Here is a 20,538-nt window from a genome sequence, read left to right on the forward strand (position 1 = left end):
TGGCACCCTGCAGCCACCTGCCCCCCGCCCCGCCCCGCCCCGCCCCGCCCCAGAGCTCTCCCCGCCCCGCCCCGCTCCGCTCTCCCCGCCCCGCCCCGCTCCGCTCTCCCCAGCGCCCCCCCCCGGCACCCGACACCCGCCCCGCTCTCCCCCCGCCCGCCTGCCCCAGCCCGCCGGGACACACAGGTGAGAACAGCGGCCCAGCCGGCCCCGGCCCCCCGGTCACCAGGCCCGGAGCCAGGCGGGCCCCCTCGGTGCCCTTCGCCTCCCCGCCCTCGGGCGGGCCCCGCGCTCGCCCCTCACCCGGCCGGCAGCGCAGCAGCCCCCAGCCCGCGCGCCGCAGGCTCCCCGCAGCCGCCGCCACCGCCGCCATCTTGGAAGCGGGCAAGGCCGGGCCGGGCCGGAGCCGTCAGCGCGGCGCCCCGTGGGGGCGGCGGGCGCGGGCCGATGACGGGGCGGGGAAGGCCGGGCCGGGCGGCGCAGGCGGGCGGCGCGGCCGCGGCGGAGAGGTGAGCGGGGCGGTGGGGAGCCGGGGCAGCCCCTGTGGGTCTCCCCCTTCTCTCGGAGATAGCTTGGGGGGGGGCCTTCCCCTCCCCCCAGTGAGTCCTTTGGGGGTCCCCTTCCCCCTCTGTTCCCCTCCCCACCAGTGACTCTTTTGGGGCCCCCCTCTGTTCCCCTCCCCACCAGTGACTCCTTTGGGGGTCCCCTTCCCCTGCTCTGTTCCCCTCCCCCCAGTGATTCCTTTGGGGCCCCCCCTCTGTTCCCCTCCCCCCAGTGACCCCTTTGGGCCCCCCCTCTGTTCCCCTCCCCACCAGTGACTCCTTTGGGGGTCCCCTTCCCCTGCTCTGTTCCCCTCCCCCCAGTGATTCCTTTGGGGGCCCCCCTCTGTTCCCCTCCCCCCAGTGACCCCTTTGGGCCCCCCCTCTGTTCCCCTCCCCACCAGTGACTCCTTTGGGGGCCCCCTCTGTTCCCCTCCCCCTATTCCCTCTCTCTTCCCCTCCCCCCAGTGACTCCTTTGGGGGCCCCCTTACCCCTCTGTCCCCTCCCCCTATTCCCTCTCTGTTCCCCTCCCCCCCGTCCTTTCCCCCCAGTGACTCCTTTGGGGGTCCCCTCCTCTCCCCCATTCCCTCTCTTTGTCCTTTCCCAACAGTGACTCCTTTGGGCACCTTCTCCCTGTTCCCCCTCTCTGTCCCCTGCCCCAGTGATGCCTTTGGGGCCCTCCCCCCATGAGCCCTGCTGGGCTGCGAATACCTTCATTCGGGGGCAATGGATGGCTATGGCACCCTGCCACCCCCAGAGTCAGGGGGAGCGAGATTCCTTGTCCCTCTTCTCTTGCATGAGGGCACCTTCTCACCTGGGCATTGCCTGGCATGAGGGCTTTCCCTCTCCCCTCAGCTAGCAGCCTGGTGTAAGTCATTGCCTGGTGCTAGGCTGATCTTCCTTAGTCATATCTTGCTTGCTGGTGCAGGGCTTTCAGTGTGATCTTGGCCTCTCCAACTTAATTATCTTTGGGGAGAGACCCATTTTATTCTCATTTCTCCTCCATTGTTCTGCCACCGGCATTACACTGGTATTAGTTTGATGCTGCTTCCCATCTGTTTCTTCTCCTGGTGTGTGTCTGTAGGATACCAGCATACCACGCCTGCTCTCACTGCAGCATCTCCACCTTAATATGCTCCTAGGCCAATGCCCCCTTCTTTACTCCCATTGTATAACATCATGATTAACAGCTGCCATGCCCTGGTTATGTGGGCAGAGGCTGGATGACTGCCTAGGACAACAAAAGCTAAAAACTAAGGCTGTCAAGCAATTTAAAAAATTGTGATTAATCACACGATTAAAAAATTAATGGTGACAATCGCACTGTTAAACAATAATAGAATACATTTATTTAAATTTTTTTGGACATTTTCTACATTTTCAAATATATTGATTTCAATTACAACACAGAATACAAAGTGTACAGTGCTCACTTTATATTTTTTTATTAAAAATATTTGCACTGTAAAAACAAGAGAAATAGTATTTTTCAATTCCCCCATTACAAATAGGGTGCAATCTCTTTATCATGAAAGTTGAACTTACAAATGTAGAATTATGTACAAAAAATAACTGCATTCAAAAATAAAACAGTGTAAAGCTTTAGAGCAGGGGTCGGCAACCTTTCAGAAGTGGTGTGCCGAGTCTTCATTTATTCACTTTAATTTAAGGTTTCGCGTGCCAGTAATACATGTTAACGTTTTTTAGAAGGTCTCTCTCTATAAGTCTATATATTATATAACTAAACTATTGTCGTATGTAAAGTTAACAAGGTTTTCAAAATGTTTAAGTCATTTAAAATTAAATTAAAATGCTGATCTTACGCCACTGGCCCGCTCAGCCCACTGCCAGCCTGGGGTTCGTTCACCTAGGCCAGCAGCAGGCTGAGTGGGGCCTGCGGCCGTGTCATAAATATAAAGGGAAGGGTAAACCCCTTTAAAATCCCTCCTGGCCAGAGGAAAAATCCTCTCACCTGTAAAGGGTTAAGAAGCTAAAGGTAACCTCGCTGGCACCTGACCAAAATGACCAATGAGGAGACAAGATACTTTCAAAAGCTGGGAGGAGGGAGAGAAACAAAGGGTCTGTGTCTGTCCCTATGCTGCTTTTGCCGGGGATAGACCAGGAATGGAATCTTAGAACTTTAGTAAGTAATCTAGCTAGGTATGTGTTAGATTATGATTTCTTTAAATGGCTGAGAAAAGAACTGTCCTGAGTAGAATGACTATTTTTGTCTGTGTGTCTTTTTTGTAACTTAAGGTTTTGCCTAGAGGGATTCTCTATGTTCTGAATCTAATTACCCTGTAAGGTATCTACCATCCTGATTTTACAGAGGGGATTTCTTTACTTCTATTAAAAGTATTCTTGTAAGAAAACTGAATGCTTTTTCATTGTTCTCAGATCCAAGGGTTTGGGTCTGTGGTCACCTATGCAAATTGGTGAGGATTTTTATCAAACCTTCCCCAGGAAGTGGGGTGCAAGGGTTGGGAGGATTTTGGGGAGAAAGACGTGTCCAAACTACATTTCCCAGTAAACCCAGTTAGAGTTTGGTGGTGGCAGTGGAGATCCAGGGACAAAGGATAAAATTAATTTGTACCTTGGGGAAGTTTTAACCTAAGCTGGTGAAAGTAAGTTTAGGAGGTTTTCATGCAGGTCCCCACATCTGTACCCTAGAGTTCAGAGTGGGGGAGGAACCTTGACAGGCCGGGACCCCAGCTGGCAAGGGGCTGGCAGCCGGAACCCCAGACTGGCGGTGGGCTGAGCGGGGCTGGCGGCCGGGACCCCAGACTGGCAGTGAGCTGAGCGGCTCAGTCTGCTGCCATTCAGCCCGCTGCCGGCCTGGGGTTCAGTCCGCCGGCTCCTGCCAACCAGGGTCCCGGCTGCCAGCCCTGCTCAGCCCACTGCCGGTCTGGGATCCCAGCCCTGCCCACATAGAGTGGGTACCTACCTTCTCCCTGGTTCTAGCCCCTTCTCTTCCTCTCTCTCTGCACTGACGTGAGGGTGGGAGTGCACTGAGCACAGGGCTGGGGGTGAAGGAGCAGGCTGGGGGTTGGGGTGCAGGTCTGGCCAGTAGCTAGAATGAGGGAGGGGGGGTCAGGTTGGGGCAAGAGGTTTGGGTGTGGAGTGCTTACCTGGGCAGCTCCCATTTGGTGCGAGGGGTGCAGGTGGGAATGTGGGAGGGTGCAGGAGCTCCTGTTTGGTGCTCAGGGTGGGGCTGGGTATGTGGGGGGGGTGCAAGAGTCAGGACATGGAGTGTGTGGGGGGTGCAGGAGTCAGGGCTGGGGTCGTGGGGTGGTGCAGGGGTCAGGGCAGGAGGCTGGGGTGTGAGGGGAGTACAGGGGTCAGGGCAGAGGGCTGGGTGTGTGTGTGTGGGGGTGCAGGGCTCAGGGCAGGGGGCTGGGGTGTGTGGGGGGGTGTAAGGGTCAGGGCAGAGGGCTGGAGTCATGGGGGTGCTCCCAGCCCCTTGCTCAGAGCGGCTTACCGCAGGGGGCTGGAGGGGATATGCCCTGATTCCAGCCCCCTTTCCCAAGGCCCCGTCCCCACCTCTTCTCCGCCTCCTCCCTGGAGCAGCGGTGTGCTGCGGCTCCACTTCTCCCCCTCCCGTGCAAGGGCCATCAGCTGATCGTGGGCAGGGAGAGGAGGAGGGGCAGGAACTCAGCACACTGGGGGAAGAGGCGGGGGAGGGGGGAGCTTGCCTGCCCTGCAGCCCCCGGCGGGATCAAGCTTCTTCATCCTGCCTGGGGGGGCGGCGAAGAGTGGGCCGGGGGGGGGGCGGCGGGGATTTTTAATGGCACGGTGCTGCCTGATGGGGTCCCTGCCTGGTTCGGCAGTGGACTGAGCGGGGCCGGTGGCTGGGACCCGGCAGGCAGCAGCGTACCATTAAAAATCGGCTCGCGTGCCGTCTTTGGCACGCGTGCCATAGGTTGCCGACCCCTGCTTTAGAGCCTACCTGTTCACTCAGTCCTACTTCAGCCAATCAATCAGACAAACAAGTTTGGTTACAATTTGCGGGAGATAATGCTGCCTGCTTCTTGTTTACAATGTCACCTGATAGTGAGAAAAGACGTTTGCATGGCACTCTTGGTAGTCGGCATCGCAAGATATTTACATGCTAGAAGCGATAAAAATGCATATGTCCCTTCAGGCTTCAACCACCATTCCAGAGGACATGTGTCCTTGCTGATGATGGGTTCTGCTCGATAATGATCGAAAGCAGGGCGGACCGATACATGTTCATTTTCATCATCTGAGTCAGATGCCACTAGCAGAAGGTTGATTTTCTTTTTTGGTGGTTCAGGTTCTGTAGTTTCTGCATCTGAATGTTGCTCTTTTAAGACTTTTGAAAGCATGCTCCACACCTTGTCCCACAGATTTTGGACAACATTTCAGATTCTTAAACCTTGATTTCTATTTTTAGAAATCTCACATTGGTACCTTCTTTGCGTTTTGTCAAATCTGCTGTGAAAGTGTTCTTAAAATGAACATGTGCTGGGTCATCATCCGAGACTGCTATAACATGAAATATATGGCAGAATATGGGTAAAACAGAGCAGGAGACGTACAATTCTCCCCCAAGGAGTTCAGTCACTAATTAATGCTTTTTTTTTTTAATGAGCATCATCAACATGGAAGCATGTCCTCTGGAATGGTGGCCAAAGCATAAAGGGGCATGCAAATGTTTAACATATCTGAAGTGTAAATACTTTGCAGTGCTGGCTACAAAAGTGCCATGCGAATGCCTGTTCTCACTTTCAGGTGACCTTGTAAATAATTGGGCAGTATTATCTTCCGTAAATGTAAACAGACTTGTTTGTGTTAGTGATTGGCTGAACAAGAAGTAGGACTGAGTGGACTTGTAGGCTTTGAAGTTTTACATTGTTTTGTTTTTGAGTGGTTATGTAACAAAAAAAAAATCTACATTTGTAAGTTACACTGTCATGATAAAGAGATTGCACTACAGTACTTGTATGAGGTCAATTGAAAAATACTGTTTCTTTTATCATTTTTACAGTGCAAATATTTGTAATAAAAATAATGTAAAGTGGGAACTGTACACTTTGTATTCTGTGTTGTAATAGAAATCAACATATTTGAAAATGTAGAAAAAATTCTTAAAATATTTAATAAATTTCAATTGATATTATATTGTTTAACAGTACGATTAATCACGATAAAAAATTAATCATTAACTCAATTTTTTGAGTTAATTGCATGAGTTAACTGCAGTTAATCGACAGTCCTTCTGAAAACCTTATTGCACTTGGCATTGGAGATTTGATTCTTGGGTATTTTTTGACTTGCTACCTCTACTGCCGTTGACTGTCTGAATTGCTCTGAAGCACCTAAGAAATCATGTTCCTTTGATTTGCCAGCATGCTTCTCCCATCTCTCCCCTCCACCCCCAGATATCTGGAAGCCTTATTAAAGGCCTCCTCCCACTCTGTCTGTATTTGTAGAAAGAAGTGTGGTTTGGGCAACTTAATTGCTGATGGGGGCTATTTTATTGTTGTGGGAAGGAGTTTTTCTGTGTTTTGTTTGAACGTTTCCAAGTGCCAGATCTATTACCAACTTGAAACAATTTTGTGTGGTGAACTGTGGGCATGTCCCACTTTCTCAGGTGTTGTAATCTTTATTAATCATCTCTCTTTCCCTGAGCGTAATGTTGCCTCCTTAGTTTGAAAGAGAAGCACAGGAGCGAGAGGTGTGTTCGCCTCTTGTTAATTGCTGACATAACCGGCATTCATGTAATAAAACTTTAAGTTTAGTATTGTGTAATGTGGATAGTAAAAAGAAAGCTTCAAAGAAAGCTGTGCTGCTCCCAGTGGATTTCTCTCAGCAGTCCTTCTGACGTGTAGTCAGACAGTAAGTCTTAGGTTGGTAAGAAAAGGTAGCTTAAGATCAAAGGTTTTGTGCATCTGTCTGAAGTAGAGGTAAAAACCGAACAGAGACTCGGTGAATAAAGAAGCGTTTTGGGAAGAGCAGTGTCCCAAGACCTGTTTTCTGGCATGGAATTTCTGTGGCTAATGCCACAAAATACAGAGTCTCCCTGTAGTGTCTGTCCTGTTGATGTGCATGTGTGACTCCTATACATGTTATTTGCTCATCAGACTCTCAGAGAAGGAATAACGCCAGTAACTTCTCCACCGACCAGATCTTCCCGGTTTTCTGAGTGAACTGGAAAATTTCCAGCATCCCTCGAGAAAATGGTTTTATTCCCAATTACACTAATACCTGCTTTTGCATCCCAGCTGTGAAACTGCTCCATGTGGCTGTTTCCTAATCCCTGTAAGCACTTGCCTGGCTCTGCTCCTCCAAGAGGTTTAATCCTCCCTTTCCTGTGTTCTTGTTAACAAGATCTGCATGAGGGAATGTACTTAAAATGCTCACCAACAGCAGTAATAGCTTGGAGCACTGCAGTGATGCTTAGTTCTAGGCCACTGGGAGCTCCATGGTTTGATACTCCACATTATTGTGCTCTAGGAAATTTAATTTGGAATTCTGTAGTGTATGTGTAAGGGTTTGTGAAAAATGGAACTTTGTTTAGGTTGTGACTGATGCAAAATGATAGTATTTAAAGTGAAATCCTCTATCTGCAGCATGGGCAAAAGCAGTCCAGAACACTCTGCTTTGCTCTGCTAATATGCTTCTTCCTAGTTTAGAGAGCCCCCCAGAAGGGATGAGAACACAGTCTAGTGTCCGTCCATTCCTTGGCCTCTCTTCTGAGGTTGCTTAAAATGGTGACCATTGTGGCAGTGGTTTTGGTGTTGCATATACATGTCTGCTAGGAATTGAACTGAGACTACTAATTGATTTCACAAAGGTTACCAAAGAGTCACTACTTAGCAGTGACTTTGCTCACTACTTACCTGAGTTGGATTTGATCCACAGAGAATACGGCTGCGTCTACGCTACCAGCTAGGGATGTGATCCCGTGCTCATGTAAACATACTTGTGTTAGCTCTTATCTGACCTAGCACGCTAAAAATAGTAGGGGTGACTGTGGTAGGCGCAATGACATGTGCTAGCTGCCCTGAGTGCAAACCTGCCCAAACCCCATGGGCGGTACAGACTCTGGGGGGCTAGCGTGAGCTGCTACTGCCCATGTTATCGCAGCTGTACTACGGTGTTTATCACGCTACTTGGGATGAGAGCTAGCACGAGTCTGGGAATCACACCCATCTCTCACAGATGTAGCCTGAGGCTAATTCTACTGTACTACAGTGCCTGTGTCAGCATAGCCCCCTAGTATAGACGCAGTGTACACCGACAGAGTTTTTGTGCCGGTGTGGGAACACCACCTCTGCGAACAACAAGACATCTACTCTGGGGATTCACACCCCTGACTGCCAGTTATGCCAGTATAATTGTTTTTAAATGTAGACCATGCCTTTAGAATAAGAAATCTTTCACCTCAATTATAAGTCCCATGCTTCTGTAATTCTTGAAATAATGAATTCTGATATAATTTTATAGTAACCTCCCTAAGTGATTTTAACATGCTTCAGTAATAGAGACTTTTTCAAAGTTGGATGGATTAGAACCCATATATGAAAATATTAACGAAAAGTGGACCTTTAATTTTCACCTGATTTTAGTTACATCTAAATGTTTCAACTTATTTTTCCAGGAAAAAAAGAAAGGGCAGGCCTCCAATTTGAACACATACAAGTGACTCAAGCCTATGAGATGAAAGTTAAAGTGCATTACTTGCATACGTGCCCAGGCTCAGTTGAATGAGGATAACAATGCAATGAATTTTGGGAAGATGGAGAAATGATTCTCCTCCAGAAGTTTTATGTAGAAATCTAGGGAAACTGCTTTGAACTCTTCTCCGTAAAGAGGGAAGGTTCATAAATATGTTGCATATTTCAATATGTGTAACTCAGCTGCCTTGACTCAGGGAAGGTGAGCAGTGCACCTGTGTGTCCAGCTTTCACTGACTGCTGAAGAATTCCTCAGTTGTTGGAGGTTTGTAGCTTTGCTGCTCTTTAAATTCGGGATTCTTTTCTTGCCCATTTTTGGGAGGGAACAATCTTGAGTTCAGAGACCAGTTGATTAAAATGTATGTGAGACTGAGATAAGACCCAAGAAGTAGGGTAGAGTGCTTTCCACCCTGAATTGTAGTCCTGTGGCCGCCTATCTGAGACGCCTGGTGTAGCACAACAGAAACCTTATTGTAACTGAAAAGAACCTTCCATTTTTGTTGTAAAGGCAAATGACCAGCCATCTTTTGTACTTTTACTGGTTTTGACATAGTCAAATGTTTGGTTGTCACATCCCCCAGGGTACAAGCTGGACTGTGGAATCTGTGTCCCCTTAACTCTCTAGCTCAGGATACCTCTCACACTGCTCTGCTAGTGAAAAGTAGCCCCTCCAGGCATTGCTCATGCACAGCCATTAGCGTGTGAAAACACACCCAACAAAGTTACGTGAGTGGATGGGAGAGCATTCATGAACTGTATACAGGGAGACACCCGCAAATCCCCCCAGCCTTGCACCCCAGAAATGTGCATCTTACACAGCTCAAGACCCCCTTGAACAATGCAAGCTCATAAGTCCATCATTTTATCAAAGAAATGTATATGCACCAGCCCTTGTTAACCTGAGCAGATTCCCCAGCCACACCAGTCGAAGCTCAATGGTTTAGATAAAATATTAAAACAAGTTTATTAAGTATAGAAAGATAGATTTTAAGTGATTATAAATGATAAAGGGGTAAAAAGTCAGAATTGGTTACAAAAAGAAATAAAATGATAAAATCGCAATCTAATTCTTAAACTTTACCAAGCTAAATAAAATTTGAAACAAGGAACTTTCTTACCCCACCAAATGCTGCAGGTAGTTCATAGTTCACAGTTCTTAGTTTGCAGGCTGGATCCCCCTACAGCCTGGGACCACTCGTCTAGTTCAGTGATGCTTCTTTGTAGAGCCCTGCATGGATACAAAATTTGTATCAGCATCCAATCCACAAAAATGGTCCACAGATATCTGCAGATTTGCAGGTCTCTACTTCTTTGTCTTTCAAACAATCTTGCTCTGTGAGTAGAGATGGGAGAGTGGAGAGGTAATGAGGAAGCCATTGTCTTATTTTATACCCGCCTCCTCTCTTTCAGGTTGACCCCCAGCTGGGGTGCAGGTGACCAACAGTCTGTTGTGTACTTGAGATTTGAATTGTCCCTCTACGCAACGTATATTTCTTGTTTCCCTTCCCCCTGCTGGACAATGTCTCTTTAACACCTGGCTGCATGTTAGACACTCCTTTGTGTCTGAAGAGCTCGTCTGTGGGCACTCTCCAGAGTTATAACATACTTCAGTAACATCATACAGTAAAACTTATAACTAGGGCTGTTGATTAATTGCAGTTAACTCACGCGATTAACTCAAAAAAATTAATTGCAATTAAAACAAGTAATCACGATTAATCATCCTGTTAAACAATAGAATACCAATTGAAATTTATTAAATATTTTGGATATTTTTCTACATTTTCAAATATATTGATTTCTTTTACAACACAGAATACAAAGTGTACAGTGCTCACTTTATATTATTATTTCTTCTTACAAATATTTGCACTGTAAAAATGATAAACGAAACAGTATTTTTCAATTCACCTCATACAAGTACTGTCATGTAATTTCTTTATCCTGAAAGTGTAACTTACAAACGTAGAGGTTTGTTTTGTTACATAACTGTACTCAAAAGCAAAATAATGTAAAACTGTAGAGCCTACACATCCACTCAGTCCTACTTCTTGTTCAGGCAATCGCTAAGACAAAACAAGTTTGTTTACATTTACGGAAGATACTGCTGCCTGCTTCTTATTTATAATGTCACCTGAAAGTGAGAACAGGCATTCGCTTGGCACTTTTGTAGCTGACACTACAAGGTATTTACCTGCCAGATATGCTAAACCTTCGTATGCCCCTTCATACTTCGGCCACCATTCCAGAGGACATGCTTCCATGCTGATGATGCTAGTTTAAAAAAAAAAAGCATTAATTAAATTTGTGACTAAATTCCTTGGGGGAGAATTGCATGTCTCCTGTTCTGTTTTACCCACATTCTGCCATGTATTTCATGTTCTAGCAGTCTCGGATGACGACCCAGCACATTTATTTTAAGAACGCTTTCACAGCAGATTTGACAAAACGCAAAGAAGGTACCAATGTGAGATTTCTAAAAATAGCTACAACACTCAACTCAAGGTTTAAGAGTCTGAAGTGTTGTCCAAAATCTGAGAGGGACAAGGTGTGGAGCATGCTTTCAGAAGTCTTAAAAGAGCAACACTCAGATGCGGAAACTACAGAACCCGAACCACCAAAAAAGAAAATCAGCTTTCTGCTGGTGGCATCTGACTCAGATGATGAAAATGAACATGTGTTAGTCCGCTCTTCTTTGGATAGTTATCGAGTAGAACCTGTCATCGGCATGGATGCATGTCCTCTGGAATGGTGGTTGAAGCATGAAGGGATATATGAATCTTTACCACATCTGGCACGTAAATATCTTGTGACCCTGGCTACAACAGTGCCATGCAAATGCCTGTTCTCGCTTTCAGGTGACATTGTAAACAAGAAGCAGGCAGCATTAACTCCTGCAAATGTAAACAAACTTGTTTGAGCAATTGGCTGAAGTAGGACTGGTGGACTTGTAGGCGCTAAAGTTTCGCATTGTTTTATTTTTGAATGCAGTTTTTTTTGTACATAATTCTGCATTTGTAAGCTCAACTTTCATGATAAAGAGATTGCAGTACAGTACTTGTATTAGGTGAATTGAAAAATACTATTTTGTTTTTTACAGTGCAAATATTTTGTTTTTTACAGTGCAAATATTTGTAATCAAAAATATAGTGAGCACTGTACACTTTGTATTCTGTGTTGTAATTGAAATCAATATATTTGAAAATGTAAAAAACATCCAAAAATATTTATATAAATACTATTCTATTATTGTTTAACAATGCGATTAATTGCGATTAATTTTTTAACCACTTGACAGCCCTACTTATAACTTTACACATAGGGAGCACCTTAGAGACTAAAATTTATTTGAGCATAAGATGCATCCGATGACGTGAGCTGTAGCTCACGAAAACTTATGCTCAAATAAATTTGTTAGTCTCTAAGGTGCCACAAGTACTCCTTTTTTTTTTTTTTTTTTGCGAATACAGACTAACACGGCTGCTACTCTGAAACTTTACACATAGTGTCACTACACATATTTCCACAGGATAGTGATGCTCAGTAGATTATGAATTTTCAAATGGTACCTCACAAGGCATACTTTGTACAACATATGACCGTATAAAAGTGGTGGCTATGGATTTACAGGATGTTAAATGGGGTACAGTGTGTCACAGTGGTACAATAGGCAAGGCTAATGTAACACTAATTTTAAAATTGGAGGTATTTAAGGAATGAGAAGAAAATATGGTGAGTTAAGCAATCTCTGAGTGTAGTAAATCGGTTCCTAATTAGTAATGGTTCCACCTGATGAAAACAACTAGAGAAGTGGTTGTCAATTTGTTACACATTGTGGGCCGCAGGACAGGATTTCTCAAACTTTCATTATTGCTGCCCTCACTATACTTGAGTTTCCCCAAATGTGAGCACTTCTTCAAAAAAGACATGTCAGGAGGAGAGCAAAGGGCCTTAATTTGGATGATTGGGGATGCTGAAACTAAGATGTATGTTCTCCTCATGTACAAGGGGAATATATTAACTACTTCTTTGCTGGGTCACTGTCACAAGCAGAAGTGGCTGCTGAGCGCTTAATATTGCCTATTCATTTCTATTTTGGGATTATATAATCCCATCTTTCCCACTTCCCTTTAACTTGGTTTGCACTGCGCCTGGCAGATCCTCCTGGAGGAAGCAAGCATCACAACTTGAGAGAAACTGAATTATACTCTTAGACAGAGAGATGGTATTTCTTCATGCTATGTTAACATGCAGATATGGGAACTCTGTTTTCAGTGCCCAAGGAATTATCCTAATTCTTAAGAGGGTAACCCTCTGGATTAAGTGAAAATCCACTTTCTTCATGGTGGCCTTGGCACTGATTTCTTCCTTTCTCAATCTGGCACTTTCAGGTCCAGCGATATGGCAGCGTATGGAATGTCAGTTGGCCAGCGTGTGGCAGTGATCTGGGATAGCTCCTCACCTGTTGAAGGACTGAAGAATCTGGTGGCTAAGATTCAGGCATTGGTGGGACCTGAGAGCCGCGTATCCGTGGAAAATATTGACCAACTGTCCCATTGTAAGAATGGGGATCTAATTTTTACCACACATTTTGGTGTAAGGGCAGTGTCATGCTCTGTGGGTATGTTAATGGATGTGAGCTAGCATTTTCCTTGATTTGTAACCTAGGGCATCTTTAAGTATAAAGGTAGAAATCCTTTTGTGACTTCTACTGCTAGTAGTATACAAGAAAGCTATACACCCTAGTCATGTTTGTTTCATCACCGATGATTGTTAACGGATAAGGCTAAGATTTTGCCATGATATTTTTAGTAAAAGTCACGGGCAGGTCATGGGCAAGAATGAAAAATTCACTGAAGCCTGTGACCTGTCCCTGACTTTTACTAAAAATATCCATGATAAAATGTGAAGGGACTGGGCAGCTGCGGGCTGGCTGGGAGCTCCAGGGCCCCCACTACCCGTGGCAGAGGGGAGCTACAGGGTCCCCCTGCTCCCTCCCCAGCAGCAGGGAGCTGTGGGGTCCCCCTGCCCTGCCATGGGGGCTGGGAAGCTGCGGGGATCCCCCTGAACCCCCTCCCCCTTGCGGCAGCTGGGAGCTGTAAGGGTTCTCCTGCCCACAGCAGTTGGGAGCTTGAGGGCAGCAGACATACCTCACAGCTCCCTACCACTGCGGGAGGCAGCAGGACCCTGCAGCTCCCAGCCGCCAGGCCTGAAGTCACGGAAGTCTTTGGAAGTCACGGATTCTGTGACTTCCATGACCTCCATGACAAAATCGTAGCCTTATTAATGGACGCCATGTGGTATGATTGTCACGTGCATGTGTACGAAGGAGATCAGAGAGGGGATAGCTGGTAAGATACACTTGTCTGTTTTTTCTCTCTTCATCTTTCCTTCTTTTCAGCGGCTCATGCGGAGTCCAGCTTTGATGTGGTTCTGTCAGGCATGGTACCAGGCAGTATGACACTGCACAGTGCAGAGGTGCTGGCAGAAATAGCTCGGATACTCAAGCCAGGGGGTCGTGTCCTTCTGAAAGAACCAGTGGCTGCACAAATAGGTAAGAGCGAGTCTGCTATGTTCTTGCCCCTGGATCTGAGGCAACCAAACATATTTTCATGGAGGATTAGGCTAAAGCTAAAGGGCCAAGAGCTGTGAATGTTAGTCAACATAAAGAGTAGTCCTGTTGCTGTGATTCATTAACGTAAGCAGCAAGATGTGATCTTGTGTCTGAGCTTATCACTGTCATGGTAGAATCTCTGCTGATGACCATCTTGTATCAAAAATATAAGAGCAGAGAAAGACTTACTCTTGTAAGCATACTGCTATGATTAGCGGGTGCACAGAGCTGATGCTAGAGTTTGTAGTGACTTAAGTCAGGTTTTTGGGCCTCTGTGAAAGTAAAGTAGGTTATGAGCTGTTAGTGGCTGGGACCATCTTTTACTCTATAGCACAACAGGGCTTGGATCTTGACTGGGGCCGTTAGATACTTGCATAATCTAAAAAAGATAAAGTGAAGTTTAGGAGAGAGACGGTGCATCTTGTACTATCACAATTTACAAACAATGTGAATGGAGCCTGTCTAGTAGGTAATGCCAACTACCCAATGGAAAACAGGTGGGCCAAAGCTGCTAATTAAATCAGTCTGTGTAAGACCTGATGCCTTTTGGAATGAGCTCTTTAATGTATATTTCTGAACTTCATACTTTTTAGGACTTTATATTTTTGAGGACTTCCATGAGCCTGTCAAAGTGGGAGCTCCCATTTTTCTCTTTAGTAGGTGGAGATGATTTTTTTTCTTGGATGCTGGAGAATCCTTCGTGATCTTAATGTATTTGTCAAGAGCATAATTTTGAACTAATTAATAGTCTCAGAGTTGAAGAGCCTGTTTGAATGGCTGATTTCCCAGATGTGCCCAGAGTGATTAGGAAAGAAACATGTAAACAAAGGGATTAGCTGGAATGCTGCCTTCTAAAGCACTGTCAGTCCTTTCACATTAGAAGCAACACATCTAGTTCTTAATAATGAGCTTTGTTTTGCCTTCCCTGTCATGTTTCCCAGGTAACAACAGCAGAATCAAGACAGCAGCCAGGCTCCCCACGGCTCTGACGCTTTCCGGACTGGTGGAAGTCAAGGAGGTATGTGTATAGGCACTAACTACCTCCTGAGAGCACCCATTTCAGGACTGTATAATGTAGAGTAGAGGCTTCCAAAAGGGATGCTCGTTATTCACCGTATTGCCATGTTAGTGTGCCTTTAAATATGCAACAGCACAACCAGCAATGAAAACTGTGTTTTTAGTACTGCATGAATAAGAGTTTTCTTTGCAATTTAAAAAAAAAAAATCCGTTTATCTTCAAATGAATAGTGGCAGTAAGCTGTGTAATATCACCAGCTGTGCAAGCGCCAGAACCGTGATCCACTTTGTGCAAGCTGGGAGAATGAGCCAGTTTGAAGTATAATGCAACATCATGGGATAGAGGCGAAACCCTTCTCTGTATGGTATGATGTTACCACACAGGGCATTGGAATATGGCAGTTCTGTACAAGGATTAACACTCACTGTGTCTTGCATTCCAGCTGCAGAAGGAGCCTTTGACCCCTGAGGAGACCCAGTCAGTCCAAGAGCATCTGAGTTACCAAGGCAATGACCTTTTGTCTGTTCAAATGGAAGGCAAGAAACCCAACTTTGAAGTGGGATCCTCAAGTCAGCTCAAACTTTCCTTTGCTAAGAAGTCTGCTTCATCAGGTAAGAGCGAAGAGAAGGCTGGTATATGTGCTGGGAGCGTATGAACTCCTTACGTTGTACAATGGAGAGCATCATAATTTTGAATGCTTAATGAAAACATGGTTCTCTATAATCTTGGTTAATAACCATTTTTGTATCTGTTGGAAGCTTCCATTTCTGTTTCAAAGGTTAACTGCAAAGCAAAGGGGGAGGGAAACCTGTGCCCTTTCCTGTTGCTTTGTAATGCATACAGAGAGCTGCATAAAGGATTTTCTATAGGTTTTGTTTTGTTTTTAACCTTATTAGAAACACCATTACTACCCAGTCCCTTCCTTCCTTTGTGCAAATGGGTCTATGCAAGATCTTTGAAGGATATGAATGGCGATTAGATTACTGGAGCTGTCTTGGCTCCCAGCATCAATGCCTGCTCTAATGTCAGCTAACTATTTCACTGCATTTCAAACAAAACAAGAAATAAAAGGGGTGATCATATTATGAAGAGATGCAGCGTCTATAAATGACATTTCGTTTTGGTGTCAAAAATGGGTGGACCGGGGAGGATATTGTCACTTCTTTTTTTCATAACTGACCTTTGATGAAGGATGAGGAGAAGTGGACAGAGGATTCCTTGCACAAATCAGGTTTGAAGATGGATTTGAGCGAGAGCCGGTGGTTGGCTTCTGAGAACAGTGAGAGTGTTCCACAGGTAGGGTGCAGTATGATAAAAGGCACTGCTGCGCAGGGAGTGAGTTTTTCAAGAGTGATATTGGAACCATTTCCTTGCTGGGAGCAGGTCTGATTCATGCTATGTGTGATCATTGTCTATGTCTCTTTTGTTTTGGCTCCAGGCAAGCCTGCTGTGGACCCCGCTGCTGCAAAGCTGTGGACTCTCTCTGCTAATGATATGGATGATGAGGGAATGGTAAGTTCTGTTTTAGTTTTCCACACAAAACTTAGAAGTTTCATGAACTTTAACCCACAGTACTCAGTAGGGCTTTACAGAGGAGCGGGTGGAGTGAGAGCCATATGGAATAATTCCTCTAATATTACACGGTGAGAGGTTTATTGCATGGAGCATAATTCTGACACTTAGGTACAAGCTATGCCAGGTGTTGTCATTTCTTTGAATCTAACATTGGCAGTGTCCTTGTTGAGCCAATTTCCTTCATTTGTTGTTTCTTCCTCCATGTTGTCTCTTTCAGGATCTCCTGGACTCAGATGAGTTGCTAGATTCTGAGGATCTGAAGAAGCCAGATCCATCTTCCCTCAAAGCTCCATCCTGTAAGGAATTGGGTAAAAAGAAAGCCTGCAAGAACTGGTGAGTACAAGACTTGATGTATTGGTGAATGTGCTGACTTCAAATCAGATTTAACCGTTGCCCTTTAAAAAAGAGCAGGGTATGGTGCTGTTTTTCCAAAGAATTATTCATTGGTATCTGTACTTTTTTTTAACCCTTAGTGTATTTCAGTATTTAGTTTAAGAAACACATTCAGAAATCTGTTAGCCAAGTGAATTGCCTTTTGCAGAATTTTTCAAAAATTAGATTCTAGTGCATAAATCTCCTAAATTTTGTCAAGGCTTCTGTGTATTAAAATTGCAATAGTATAACTAGATAAATTTTTTAAAAATAAGCTAACCTGATATTTAAAGAAGATTTAAACTGTTTTTAAGTGAATCTATATTAAGGGTGTATGCTGGTGTAACTAGAGTGTTTTAAAATCCGTTTACTTATATCCCAGGCATAAATGTTCCCCTGTGAGATGAATAGTTCTCCCCCAACACACGGACTCACTTGGGGGCAACCACAGGATTCATGCAGGCTCTTTTTAAAACCACGACTCTTCCTCAGTTTTCTTCCAGAGAAATACTGCATGTAGATTTTAAAATAAGAGCTTGGTATTTGATAGCATTTCCGCAAGTGCTAGGTGGAGAGAGGGAAGTTCAAGCAACTGGGACACTCGACATGGTCCCATGGGCCAGTGGTTCTCAGCCAGCGGCCCACGGGCCACTTTCAGCCGAATCGGCACACAGCTACAGCCCATGTGACATTCTCAGGGCCATACAGGTAGTATGTGGGCCACATCCTCACAATAAATATAACACACACAGAGCTGCATATGTGGCCCACAATGGTGAATAAGTTGAGAACCACGGCTATGGGCTATGACATTAGAGAGGATAATAAAGCGGGGGTGAGTGTGTGGATGTGTAAGTGACTGCGCATGCTCTAAAGCCCGTTGTGTGGAATGATATGTTGTGGCTGTAATCTCGTGGGTGGAGGACTGAGGAAGAAATGTCAGAGGGTGGAGTGGGTAGAGTCAGTGGCTAACGCCATTGCAAACTGGTTTAGGATGAATCCTATTTCTTCTGCAGCACGTGTGGCCTCGCGGAGGACCTGGAGCAGGAGAAGAGAGAGAGCCTGCAGCCCAAATCTGCTTGTGGAAATGTAAATATCCTTCCCAGCTATCCTGTGGTATAGACAGACAGGGAAAGAGTGTATTCTTATCTGAGAACTAGTTTGAAAAACCAGTACTTTCTATTGAGTTACTGATTGTTCCCTATGGGTTGACTTTACTCACCAGTATTTGTGGCCTAGAAGCAATCGTTCTGTCTCTGCAGGGCTATCAGCTTTTGTAATATTTGGCTTTGATGGGTCTGTGGTAACTTCCGTTGTATTTGCAGCCACTTCTTGCTCTGCGCACATTCACGTCTTGTTATGATATGGATACCTCTCTAGGAAGAGCTAGACAGAAGTCTCCCCATTCCATATAGTTATGATTCTCATTCATGACCTACCTGAGCTGAATTTGAATCCATTGAGCTGCTCAATATTTACTAAGATATCTCCTCTCCCTGAAGCCACCTGTGTTCAAAGTGAAACAGGATTTTCTGAATGGTTTGGAGAAACTGAGAGCCCCAAGAGTTGGATGTTACAGCAGCTAGGCTTTAGCCCTAATCTGAAGAGACTGCCTTCTTGTGTGGTCAGGAAAAACTCATTCTTTGTTTGTTCAGTCCCGGGCTACTTCAGATTTCAGTCCTGACCTAACCAGGTTTGTGCCGATTGCTAGAGGCTGAAAGCAGATTCTTTCGATGCTGGTTTATTCTCTGGTGGGCAGATTGTACCTCTGTGTAGGGCAGAATACTTCCCATTGGGAAGAGAACTTAAACCAGGAAACCCTGCCCTTTGTTTTTGTCTGCCCTTGGTAACAAGCTGATGTTTTTGTCGCCTCTCTGTCTTGGCAGTGTTACCTGGGGGATGCATTCCGCTGTGCCAGCTGCCCCTACATGGGGATGCCAGCCTTTAAACCCGGAGAGAAGATACTCCTGGCTGAGAACAATCTTCATGATGCCTAAGAGGGGGATGTTACAGAGACACCATTGGTGCACAGCAGTTCCATAGCACACTGGCTTCAGAGCTTACATCAGCCCCTCTCCCCTCCCATCTCCTTAAATTTCCCTCTCCAGGAAATGCTTCTTTATGGGGGTGGGTTGGGACGTTGAGGGCACGTGGAGCTGATGTGAACTAAAAATGTGATCTCAATAGACTTAATTAACTTTTGGGTAATTGATCATTTGCAGTGATGTCTGGTCTCCTATCATGTACATAATACAGACTTGTTAATGGAATGTGAGGTTTTTCCGATTTATTGGCTGAAGACTGAGGGGCGCTGGCCGTCGGAGTATGTGCTGTTGGCAGAAGGGGTATGTACAATGGGAATCCGATGTTGGCTGATCTTGTCTGAGTGTATCTGGAACCCCAGCCAATGCCTCTGAGCTCAGTTCAGACCACGCTTTGCCATATTTATTCCTGGGGAGTTAGCTTAGTTTTTGCTCAAGTCTCTTGAGATGACACCTATTTCCTGCTCTCTTTGGGGGCTTAGTTTATTAAAACATGGAGCTGGTTTGTCATTCCATGTGATGTACAAAAAGGAATTTGTGGGAACTGTTAGCAAAGAGAATCCTGTGAAAGTCCCTTGCAGAGTTTAGCAAACATGATAGTAGCAAACATTTCCAAGTATCCTGGGAAGCTGCTAGTGATTAACTTTCTCTCCTTTTCCTGCCCTCTCGCCTTCCATGAAAAGGTAAAAGCTTCGTTCAAGCAGTTTGAGAATAGTCCAGCTTGTTAGGTAGAAAGTGGATTATATATGGAGTCTCTGCCTTGCTGCCCCTTCTTCCATCCAATAAGCACTGGGAACATAAGGGTTAATGCTAGTGAATATCTTATACTAATTAAAGAGAAGATCGTTACCTACAAAGGTCTATAGCAATAACTACTGAATTATCCTAATGTTGGGGCGCTATGTGCCACCACCTCCTTCCCATCCCTGAGAGAAGTTGACCTTTGACAGTACTTTAGTATTTATTTACCTACCCGGTGTTACAGTGGGAAAGATTTTCAGGGCTGTAGCTAACCTCCCCTCCCTGCAGCTTCGGGACAAGGGAGCCATTCCTGAGAAGTTCCCTGTTGTTCACCACGTTTATTTTCCTTTGTTTCCCACCTCACACCCTCATATCAGCTCTTTTGTGTATAAAGATATCATCCTATTTAGAGCCACTTAAGTGCAGGATCCAACTTCATTTTCTTGTCATTACCCTGCACTGACTTGAAATAAACTCATGTAGTGGGTTAGGATTAAGGGCTGTTCTGTTTTTAAAGGCTGTGACCACAAATAAAGCATTTGTTAAAAATTGGTCTTGGTGGAGCTTTAAATATGGTTTAAATCTGTTCATTGACTCTCAGCTGATTCTTGTTGGCTTGGCTCTGTTCTGCCTGCTTGAGCTACTTGTAAGCAGAGACACTGAGCACACCTTGGTAGTCATCCTCCTACAGTAACTGTTCCAGCAAAAATTACACACGCACATATTTCATTATACTCAGTGTAGGAAAGAATAGAATCAAGACTTCAAGAAGAAATACAAAATTTTCTTCACTGAACATCTATTCATTCATTTCAAAAGGAGGCTGTCTCATAATTTTGGGGTAGGAGGAAGAGTGAAGTCAGGTTTGCAGCTGGAGGAATACAGGTAGAGAATTAGTCACCTATCAGCAGGAAGCATGAGAGGATGTGAACCCTG

At 45.2% G+C, this 20,538-nt stretch overlaps 2 protein-coding genes across 6 annotated transcripts in view; one reads left to right on the forward strand and one right to left on the reverse strand.

Annotated features, from left to right (window-relative positions):
- COQ9 (coenzyme Q9) overlaps nt 1-1,432 on the reverse strand; it is a 15,286-nt gene extending 13,854 nt beyond the window's left edge. Inside the window, exon 1 of one of the 4 annotated variants that reach the window (XM_037878234.2) lies at nt 1,252-1,432. In XM_037878234.2, coding sequence (XP_037734162.1) covers nt 1,252-1,417 — 166 coding nt within the window. In that variant the 5' untranslated portion in view covers nt 1,418-1,432. Of the gene's footprint in view, nt 1-303; nt 436-1,251 lie in introns of those variants that run through there. The other 3 variants (XM_037878235.1, XM_043526315.1, XM_043526316.1) reach the window with 3 other exon arrangements.
- On the forward strand, nt 420-20,156 carry CIAPIN1 (cytokine induced apoptosis inhibitor 1). Of its 2 annotated transcripts, none has more exons than XM_037878239.2 (9): nt 420-509; nt 12,632-12,798; nt 13,642-13,794; nt 14,796-14,872; nt 15,315-15,483; nt 16,311-16,384; nt 16,665-16,780; nt 17,836-17,908; nt 18,706-20,156. In XM_037878239.2, the coding sequence occupies exons 1-9, from the start codon at nt 448-450 to the stop codon at nt 18,814-18,816; spliced, it is 1,002 nt and encodes a 333-aa protein (XP_037734167.1). In that variant the 5' UTR covers nt 420-447; the 3' UTR covers nt 18,817-20,156. The 2 variants fall into 2 exon arrangements, with proteins under 2 accessions (XP_037734167.1, XP_043382252.1); XM_043526317.1 differs by having other exon boundaries at nt 470-509; nt 12,618-12,798.
- The last annotated feature ends 382 nt before the right edge of the window (nt 20,157-20,538 follow it).

The sequence above is a fragment of the Chelonia mydas genome, chromosome 12 (genome assembly GCF_015237465.2).
Source record: "Chelonia mydas isolate rCheMyd1 chromosome 12, rCheMyd1.pri.v2, whole genome shotgun sequence".
In the NCBI taxonomy this organism is placed as follows: Eukaryota; Metazoa; Chordata; order Testudines; family Cheloniidae; genus Chelonia; species Chelonia mydas.

Coding starts and splice junctions, on each gene's coding strand:
- CIAPIN1 (XM_037878239.2), top strand. CDS start 448: ATGACGGGGCGGGGAAGGCCGGGCCGGGCGGCGCAGGCGGGCGGCGCG. Junction 15,484..16,310: donor TAAGAAGTCTGCTTCATCAG/GTAAGAGCGAAG, acceptor TTTTGGCTCCAG/GCAAGCCTGCTGTGGACCCC. Junction 16,781..17,835: donor AAGAAAGCCTGCAAGAACTG/GTGAGTACAAGA, acceptor TTTCTTCTGCAG/CACGTGTGGCCTCGCGGAGG.